General features: G+C 43.5%; 1 protein-coding gene across 1 annotated transcript; it reads left to right on the top strand.

The window, feature by feature from the left end:
• Positions 1 to 1248: 1248 nt before the first annotated feature.
• Positions 1249 to 2770, top strand: LOC311125821 (gap junction beta-4 protein-like; the record flags this gene model as incomplete). Its single annotated transcript, XM_084199851.1, has 2 exons — positions 1249 to 1768; positions 1860 to 2770. 2 exons carry the CDS (start codon positions 1249 to 1251, stop codon positions 2768 to 2770), a joined length of 1431 nt encoding a protein of 476 aa, XP_084055977.1.
• Positions 2771 to 10998: the final 8228 nt, after the last annotated feature.

The raw sequence follows: 10998 nt of genomic DNA, 5'->3' as shown, positions 1-10998 counted from the left end.
GAGAGAGTCCCGCACTTTGTGCGCATTTATTTTGTACTTACCATTGTGCGTAAAGTTCGCCTGTGGCCTGTTGCCGTGGTTGGCTTGTTTCTTGGACTTCACTAAAGACATCTGTTCGAACCTCTGTGTGTCCTGCGTGTGATTCTACGTTACCTCTACACTCAACCCTGACAGGATCGTCTTTTGATGGTGTTTAATCTATTGATCTAATGTATTTAATAGTTCTACTTTTCAGCCCTTTCAGCCTCTGAGCCTGATGATGGTGAGCTCCTTATTGCAGCAGAGCAGCTTGAGTCACAGAAGTCAGACGTGCCGCGACCAATGGAGTTACGAGTATCAAGTGAGTTTATTACATATAGTACTCACTGCTCAGCCTCTTTGAGTCTCATTCTACGTGTTTGTGTGGTGTATTCAAAGTATTTATAGTGATGACTTACATTTTAAATGATGTACTAGGCCTACACAGTATGTCTCATGTGATATAATGACCTGTTCTTTGGGGAATTTATCATCGATACATTATTTATCGGGTGGGGATGTTGTTGTCTTTTGATTTCAGGGAGAGACGTATGGCTTCCCAAGGGATGACAACGCACTTTGCCTGAGGTGGACCATAAGTGGGTGTCCAAGGTATTGTTCAGGTGGTCGGGGAATGGGATTCCAGAGATGGACTTTGCCAGGTTTGACAAAATGTGGTGGGAACCCCCTCCACCACCCCTCATCTGCAGCTCAGTACCGGTGATGGAGAGGTACTTTGCCCATCCTCTGCTGTTCTGGATGCCCAGGAAGCTCTGGCAGGTGAAGCTGTATTGCCCACATTCTGACTGTGAGAGGGGGGAGGTGACCTCATCAGGACTCCACCAGAAGATCAGGCAGGTTGTGGATGTGGACGGATCCTACTATGTGGCAGCAGAATACCTTCAATGTCCCAAGTGCAGTAGGAAGGTCATCAGTTGGAACCACAACATCCTTTCCCAGCTGGACATAGGCCACAGCATCCAGTTTCCCTGCATTTTGACAGCTAAACTCGCCTGTGACATCAAGGTAGTTCGTCTGATGAGACAGAGAGGCCTGGGGAACAGCAGCAGCCAGATACAAAATAAGCTGGAGGAACAACACACAGTCCTGCCTGCAGAGGACTATCCGCTACCTGACTGACTGCAAGCGCTACTCCATTGCAGTCAGTGTTGGACTGGTGACACCAGTGGCATTCAAGAGCCCCCCCCCCCCCCCCCCCCCCCCCCCGACATGACATCTGTGCCCAAGCACCGCTGGCTAATGCAGGTATACGCCCAGGATGTCCTGCACCGACTGGATGAGGTCAAGGCCAGAATTACCTCCCAGTTTGGCACGGTCCCCAAGATTGACTCAACCAATAAGGTGGTAAAGAAGCTGGCAGGCCACAGTGCCAAAACCGCTGTGTGGGCCACTAATGTGGGAAATGAGCATGGACAAGTCCTCATGTCTGTGCTCACAGCCAGTGAGGGCAACAGACTGGGCCCTATGGTCGATGGCCTCATCAAAAGGTATGCGGATGCTGGAGGCACACCACCTGACATCCTGTATGTGGACAGGGACTGTTCAAGCCACATTCAGAAGATGTTCGCTGCCTGGCCACAGCTGAAGATGAAGCTGGACATGTGGCAGTTCATGAGGCGCATTGCAGTTGGTTGCAACACCGACTCCCACCAGCTGTTCATGAACTGTCTCAGCCAGTGCATTTTCCAGTACGACCAGGATGACCTGAAAGCACAGAAGGATGCAAAACGTAAAGAGCTGGAGGCAAAGCTCATGAGTCCATCAGACTCTGATGTCATGCGTAACATCACTCGGAGTGAGCTGGCCCTGCACTGCCGAAGAATGTGGCACAGAGGAGACCCAGGCTCTGATCACTGAGCTCATCAATGCCTTTGATGGTGAGAAGGGGTGTGACTCCGTGAACTGGGCGTTTTTGCAGGGCCTGCTTAGCGGGGTCAATAAGTACTCCACGGCGTTCGGTCGTATCTGGCTCTCCGTCGTCTTCATCTTCAGACTCATGGTCTTCGTCGTGGCTGCGGAGAAGGTGTGGGGTGACGAACAGAAAGACTTTGACTGCAACACCCGCCAACCCGGCTGCCACAACGTCTGTTACGACCACTTCTTCCCCGTCTCCCACAGCCGGCTCTGGGCACTCCAGCTCATCTTCGTCACCTGTCCCTTGCTACTGGTCGTCCTCCATGTTGCGTACAGAGATGAACGAGAGCGGAAACACTGTCTGAAGCACGGCGAGGGATGCACCCGTCTTTACGACAATACGGGGAAGAAGCGTGGCGGCCTGTGGTGGACCTATTTCTTCAGTCTGCTGTTCAAGATGGTGGTGGACGGCGTGTTCATCTTCCTGTTGTTTTACATCTACGAGGCGTACTTCTTCCCGCTGGTGGTGAAGTGCTCAGAGGACCCCTGTCCCAACGAGGTGGACTGCTTTATTGCCAGACCAACAGAGAAGCGAGTGTTCACAGTCTTCATGGTGGTGGTTAGCTTCATGTGTATCCTCCTGACTCTGTGTGAGATCCTCTACCTGCTGGGGAAGAAGTGCAGGGAGTGTATCGGCGGTGGAGGGCCCCGTGCCATCAGGGAGAGCCCCCGGTTCACCATGCCAGCTACCATACCCCTGACGGCGAACGATAACTCTGTGTTCAAGAAGTCTGAACTGGAGAAGACGAAGATGGCTGATGGTGGAGTGGCTGAGACAGAGAGCCCTGCTCCGGGTTACAGTGTGGCTATCTCCTAAGACTGTTATCTTTAATTCTGGTCCTGGAGACGCCATAGCATAGTGCAGGCTTTCGTTCATGCCCAGTACTAATACATGATTAGATGCATCTAATCAAGGCATTGATGATTGGTTGATCAGTTGTGGGTTGGTACTGGTCCGGAACAAAAGCCTATGGAAAGCCTATGGAGCGTTTGGCAGTAATCAAGGCATTGGGGGCCAGTATGAAAAAATATAAAAAATAATAATGTATGCACTGTAAGTCGCTCTGGATAAGAGCGTCTGCTAAATGACTAAAAATGTAAAATGTGTGCCTCTGATCAACTCCTGCAGGATGGAGGAAATCTGGAGGACACAGATCAAGCATGTGGCCTGCCTGCAAGACCCAGAGGGTGGCCAGTTATATAACCAGACTGGCATCAGCATTAAGGGAGGACTTCCCCTGCCCACATACAGATCTGCCAGAGGTTCCACGTCACTAGAATGCTTCCATCTTCACCTGAACCGATTCATCCCAGGTAAAAACACAATCAAAACAATTAACTTTTAATGTACAATTACTGTTGTCTCTGTTTTAACTGGTGGTTGTATTCGAATGTACCAACCCTGTGAATTGATATTTTAAGTACCCTAGCCAGTGATACCTTCTATCAGACGTACCTGGTTGATGGATTGGCGCGGTGGAATCAGGACATTGCTGTTGCAGCTACAAGTGACAGGAAGGAGCCACACTCCTACAGTGGCATCCTTTGCCACACTGCCAACACTCTCGGGGAGAAGGTGCTTGGAAAGAATATGGTTGCTTACACGCAAATACACTGGTAATAGCAATATGATTTTTATGTCATTAATATAATGCAGCTTTTATATTTAATACAAACAGCAACACATTTATCTTTGTGAAATGTTATTATAGAATTATTCCATACTCAGTCCGGTGTATTCTCATATATTTATGTTGTGGGTTTTTTCTTTAGGGGTGCTGATAGGTTTGGAGTACCTCTTTGATCAGACAGGTTTGGGATGATGAGGGCTTTGTGGAGCTTGTGGAATTTCAGGACCTGACACTTCCAGTGCTGGAGACAGCCCTGCCTCTTGTTGGCACCTTTCGTCCTACTCCCACCCCCTCTATCAGCATCCAGTCCACAGCTGCATCAGTCAGTCCCCTGTCCTCCACTCCTAATTAATTTGAGACATCACTCCAGTACAGTGGCCTGACTGTAACAGGTATGTTGAGGCAGTCGTCACTAAATTGTGCACGATGAATCCCCATCCCAAGTGAGTTGATGGAGTCAGGCTGAACCGGTGGACTCTCATAGGACATGGCTATAATAACATCAGAGGGTGTATCGTCAACAACGCCAGGGTGATGCAGGAGACTGACCTAATGCTGCCAGTCCTCAGCCATGCCACGTTAACACAATGGTATGCTTGAGTTGTGTTGATTTGATATATAAATGTCACTTTTGTATAGAATGGATGCCAAATATTGCACACAATGGAGTTCTTTCCAGAGCACTAATATTGTCTTTTTCTATTGAAGGTACAGCAAGCATCTTAAAGCACAGGAGAAGAGTGGGATGGAACAGGGCATCTCTGCACCAGATCCACCAATGGCAGAACCAGAAAGGCTCCCTTCGGCCAATCAAAAACGGCCTTTGGAAACTGGCTATCCCTGTTATTTTACTATGCCTCCAATAACTGTTGGAGCAGCCCAGATCAAAAGGAGAAGAACAGCCCCGAGCGATGGCCTACCTGCCACAGTACCAGCAGCAGATGAGGGACGAGTCCCTGAAACACCTCCACCACAGGCAGCAGTACCATCTGTGCCTGGAACATCAGTGCTACCTCTCCTTGCCATACGGCCAATCCGCCCAGCTCTCCCCTAAGCGCAGCCTACGTTTTCCACCGATAGTCCCGCTCCCCCACTCATCCCTCTATTCCTGCTGCTCAAGTCACCTTTGTTTTAGGTCCCTTATCCACTCAGAGCATGACAACAGCTCATCCAACCACAACCTGTGCTTTACAGGAAGAGGAAGCTAAAAAGGAAGCAGGCAGGTACTTTCTGCAGGAATTACAACAAGAAGGCAGATGTGGTCTTGTGCAGCAAATGTCACAACCACTGAAAACTCCCCACCCATCAACAGTACTTTGGGAACTGGTATTGTGAGGAAAGTGCCACAACAGTCAGGCCAAAAAGCAAGCTCCAGACACTGGCCCTTTAATTCCCTTCTCCCCTCCCTTCCCTTCTCCCTTCCCTTTTTATTTATGTTATTTTGATTTAATGCACTTTGATTTTGTATTTACATTTGTTTCATTTATTTTAGTTATAGGTTTTCCCACTTTGTATAAACATTATACAAATAGTTTGAAGCACTTAAAGACATTGCCATTACATACAGCACACAGTTTTCCCCAAAGCAGCACCATCTGTATTCTCCCCCTTAATTCATTCTGAGCACAAAAGCCCTTAGCTGAATGCTTTAATTACATTTTGACCAATTAATGTCAGTCTTTAAATGCTACATTGTATAAACAATTGTATTTCACTGTGTGCATATTTTAAATTCTTATTAGGTCCACTGATTTCAAACAATTGGCGAGTATGCTCACGTTTGTCCAATTCTGTGTCTTCAATTAGGCTATTTGGGGGGAGGGTTAACTTCCATCAATGTAATAATAACCTCCCCTGTTATTACCAATAACAGGGGAGGTTAACTTCCATCAATGTAATTGTCTGCATCACTTCCAATCCCCCATATGTTTTTTTCTCGCAAATATACATACATATACATATACATATACAGTGAGGGAAAAAAGTATTTGATTTTGTACGTTTGCCCACTGACAAAGAAATTATCAGTCTATAATTTTAATGGTAGGTTTATTTGAACAGTGAGAGACAGAATAACAACAAAAAAAACAGAAAAACGCATGTAAAAATGTTTATACATTTATTTGCATTTTAATGAGGGAAATAAGTATTTGACCCCCTCTCAATCAGAAAGATTTCTGGCTCCCATGTGTCTTTTATACAGGTAACGAGCTGAGATTAGGAGCACACTCTTAAAGGGAGTGCTCCTAATCTCAGCTTGTTACCTGTATAAAAGACACCTGTCCACAGAAGCAATCAATCAATCAGATTCCAAACTCTCCACCATGGCCAAGACCAAAGAGCTCTCCAAGGATGTCAGGGACAAGATTGTAGACCTACACAAGGCTGGAATGGGCTACAAGACCATCGCCAAGCAGCTTGGTGAGAAGGTGACAACAGTTGATGCGATTATTCGCAAATGGAAGAAACACAAAATAACTGTCAATCTCCCTCGGCCTGGGGCTCCATACAAGATCTCACCTCGTGGAGTTGCAATGATCATGAGAACGGTGAGGAATCCGCCCAGAACTGGAGGATCTTGTCAATGATCTCACGGCAGCTGGGACCATAGTCACCAAGAAAACAATTGGTAACACACTACGCCGTGAAGGACTGAAATCCTGCAGCGCCCGCAAGGTCCCCCTGCTGAAGAAAGCACATATACAGGGCCGTCTGAAGTTTGCCAATGAACATCTGAATGATACAGAGGAGAAATGGGTGAAAGTGTTGTGGTCAGATGAGACCAAAATCGAGCTCTTTGGCATCAACTCAACTCGCTGTGTTTGGAGGAGGAGGAGTGCTGCCTATGACCCCAAGAACACCATCCCCACCGTCAAACATGGAGGTGGAAACATTATGCTTTGGGGGTGTTTTTCTACTAAGGGGACAGGACAACTTCACCGCATCAAAGGGACGATGGACGGGGCCATGTACCGTCAAATCTTGGGTGAGAACCTCCTTCATGACAATAACCCAAAACACACGGCCAAGGCAACAAAGGAGTGGCTCAAGAAGAAGCACATTAAGGTCCTGGAGTGGCCTAGCCAGTCTCCAGACCTTAATCCCATAGAAAATCTGTGGAGGGAGCTGAAGGTTCGAGTTGCTAAACGTCAGCCTCGAAACCTTAATGACTTGGAGAAGATCTGCAAAGAGGAGTGGAACAAAATTCCTCCTGAGATGTGTGCAAACCTGGTGGCCAACTACAAGAAACGTCTGACCTCTGTGATTGCCAACAAGGGTTTTGCCACCAAGTACTAAGTCATGTTTTGCAGAGGGGTCAAATACTTATTTCCCTCATTAAAATGCAAATCAATTTATAACATTTTTGACATGCGTTTTTCTGGATTTTTTTGTTGTTATTCTGTCTCTCACTGTTCAAATAAACCTACCATTAAAATTATAGACTGATCATGTCTTTGTCAGTGTGCAAACGTACAAAATCAGCAGGGGATCAAATACTTTTTTACCTCACTGTACATATATATACATATCCTTTAAAAATATATATATTTCCCTTTATTACTTTCCAACCCCACCACCCCTTCCCTAATTGGAGTAAACTAGTCAACCACAATGCTTAGGCCTCTACTTCCAGCTTATACATACTATACATATTAAATTAGGCTATTTTATTGATTTACTATCCAAACAAAAGTGAAAATGAAGGTTTTGATGTTTACAGATTATAATAGATTGGGACAAACCAAAATTGACTCCTATTGGTTAACACATGTACCCTTCTGGGTATAAGAATCAGGGTCGAATCCTGACAGGGGTGAGTGGTTTGACAAAAGAATACGATTTTTTTGCATTTAAGCCACTGTTTGAATGTTACAATGTCATGCTGTGAAATATACTGAACAAAAATATAAACACAACATGCAACAATTTCAACGATTTTACTGAGTTACAGTTCATATAAGGAAATCTGTCAATTGAAATAAATAAATTAGGCTCTAATCTATTGATTTTACATGACTGGGCAGGGGCGCAACCATGGGTGGGCCTGGGAGGGCATAGGCCCACCCACTGGGCAGCCAGGCCCAGCCAATCAGAATGAGTTTTTCCCCACAAAATGGCTTTATTACAGACAGAAATACTCCTCAATTACATCAGCTGTCAGGGTGGCTGGTCTCAGATGAACCCACAGGTGAAGAAGCCGGATGGGGTCCTGGGCTGGCGTGGTTACATGTGGTCTGAGGTTGTGAGGCAGGTTGGATGTACTGCCAAATTATTTAAAATGATGTTGGAGGCGGCTTATGGTAGAGACATGAACATTCAATTCTCTGGCAACAGCTCTGATGGACATTCCTGCCGTCAGCATGCCAATTGCACGCTCCCTCAAAACTTGAGACATCTGTGGCATTGTGTTGTGTGACAAAACTGCACATTTTAGAGTGGCATTTTATTGTCCCCAGCACAAGGTACACCTATGTGATGATCATGCTGTTTAATCAGCTTCTTGATATGCCACACCTGTCAGGTGGATGGATTATCTTGGCAAAGTAGAAATGCTCATTAACAGGGATTTAAACAAATTTGTGCACAAGAGTTGTGAGAAATAAGCTTTTTGTGCGTATGGAACATTTCTGGGATGTTTTATTTTAGCTCATGAAACATGTTGCGTTCATATTATTGTTCAGTACTTCTCGAAAATGCTGCCTTGAGCACATGGGACCTTACAAGGTTTATGTGCAATCTATCTATCTAGAATATCCTATGGAAACTGGACAAAAAAGAAGCCTCTGTGATCAATTATTTTTGACTGAGTAGATTTATCTCACTGTATTCTACAATACTTGAACTGTGTGTGTTATTTAGGATTTTTGTTTTATGTGTTATTGCCTCTGGAACAAACTTAATGGGGTAGTAGGGTGGGGTTACTTGTAGTATTAGTGGTCAACTGACCTCCCTTTCATAATGATTAATGAACAGTTTAGAGAAATTGAACTAACTATACATACACCAAATGAAATACTGTGAGGTCCAAAAGTATTTGAACAGTGACACATGTTTTGTTGTTTTGGCTCTGTATTCCAGCACTTTGGATTTGAAATGATACAATGACTATGAGGTTAAAGTGCAGCCTGTCAGTTTTAATTTGAGGGTATATTCATCCATATCGGGTGAAATTGCAGCACCTTTTGTACGTAGTCCCCCCATTTTAGGGAACCAAAAGTATTTGGACAAATTCACTTATGTGTATTAAAGTAGTCAACAGTTTAGTATTTGGTCCCATCTTCCTAGCACACAATGACTACATCAAGCTTGTGACTCTTCAAATTTGTTGGATGCATTTGCAGTTTGTTTTAGTTGTGTTTCAGATTATTTTGTGTCCAATAGAAATGAATGGTAAATAGCGTATTGTGTCATTTTGGAGTTACTTTTATTGTAAATAAAATAGAATATGTTTCTAAACACTTCTACATTAATGTGGAAGCTACCATGATTACAGATAATCTTGAGTGAATCATGAAAAATGATGAGTGAAAAAGTTACAGAGGCACAAATATCATACCCCCAAGACATGCTAACCCAGGGGTTAGATGTAATCAACGGCCAATGTTTACTTTTTGAAGGAAGTATGGTTTGAAGTGACTGAAATGCATCACAAACATTTTTACATTTTAGTAATTTAGCAGACGCTCTTATCCAGAGCAACTTACAGTTAGGTGAGTGCATACATTTTCATACTGGCCCCCCGTGGGAAACGAACCCACAACCCTGGTGTTGCAAGCTACCAACTGAGCTACAGGGGACTAACTTATTGGGAAGTTCAGAAGATCATCAGGTGATAATTTTGTATGATCTGTCTCATCATTGATGATGTTCTTTTTCCCCCAGTCTGATTTAGTGCCTGGTCTTGCCCACTCTGTTCTAATGAGTCCTGCTCGGCTTGTGGGCATTATAGAGGGAAACTTAACTTAAACTGTTCAAAAGATATAGCAACATTTGTAGAAAGAAAACAGAAACTGCTCTGATTATTACAACCGCATCTAGCAGCTAGCGGAGGTTACTAACGTAAACCCCGGTTCTATGAAACAAGCACGATTGTTTTATTTCATTGTTTCACTCGCGACCCCATTTTCAATGATGTGCTAACCTCTCACCATTACCAATAACAGGGGAGGTTAGCATTTTTGGGGGGTGTATGATATTTAAGCAAATACTCCTAGTCCTCTGAGTGTTTGTTTGCCTTATTTTTTATCAACTTTTGTTTTAAGTATGCCTTTTATTTCAAGTATGCCTTTAATTTCATTATTTCAATGTGTTATTTTATCTGGTTGCTATAATGTATGTCTTTGGTTTGTTGTTCAACATTTGTTTATACATTTTTAGCCTGATTGATGGACCTTTACTTTTGAATGCTGGTGTTTTTATACTAAAGGGGCATCATTTTAATGTATCTGTAATATGGCATGTCTTTCTTTTGATTATTCTAAATGAATAAAGAATGCATAAAGGAATATCGTTGTTGAATTCATGTCAAGAGAAAAAAATTGACATTTGCCTCAGATTAATCTCGCGTAATTTGGTCAGATGCTCAAAGTCTGTCCACAAGAGATTACTCTCAGATAATTTACTTTCACTTGAAAATGCCTTCCTCCTCACAGTTAACAAGAGACCATCTTGTCTTCTCCATGCCATCAAATGTCTTATACGAAGGTATAGTTTTGGCATATGAGGATGATATTTTCTCTAATCCGATTCTACAATCTGTTGTAATCTCTGACCTGCCAGTGCAAATTGAAGGATTATAATCTACAGCCATTGTTCATTTCTTAGAGACACTCATTAGAATTTTGAAAGAAATGGTTAGAGTTAGATAGTCCCAGCACAGACAACAAATCTCAAGATTACACAGTTTTGCCTGAGATAATGACAGAGATCATCTCTCTTCACAACAGTCTTTTGGCAAGACATTGTAGAACCGCATTAGGAGAATTTATCAGAGGATCTTTTGGAGACCTCAAGCTTAGTCTTACTTGACACATTGTCTTTATTTTCAGGTGCAGACAGAGATTAAAAATTCCAGCCATGTAAAACACCAATCACAAATTATATCAGAGAATTGGGCTAAACAGCTTTCACTGGTTAATCACCCCATTACATGTCAACTAAATTGGAGCCTGCATTGTTTTGGAGATTATAGGGCTTTGTATTACAAGAGAGAGATTCAATGATAACTTTCACATCTGATTCAGAACTGTGGGTTTTTGCTTGCAAATCCAATGCAAGTCTTTTTTGTAAAACCTCTTTACAAGAACACTGGACATAAAATTGGTTAAAGGCCCAGTGCAATCAAAAATGTGATTTTCCTGTGTTTTATATACTGCGTGTACAAAACATCTCTTTCCATGACATAGACTGACTA

The sequence above is a fragment of the Coregonus lavaretus genome (genome assembly GCF_964263955.1).
Source record: "Coregonus lavaretus genome assembly, contig: HAP1_SCAFFOLD_3003, whole genome shotgun sequence".
NCBI lineage: Eukaryota > Metazoa > Chordata > Actinopteri > Salmoniformes > Salmonidae > Coregonus > Coregonus lavaretus.
This window is presented reverse-complemented; position numbering and strand designations above follow the sequence as displayed.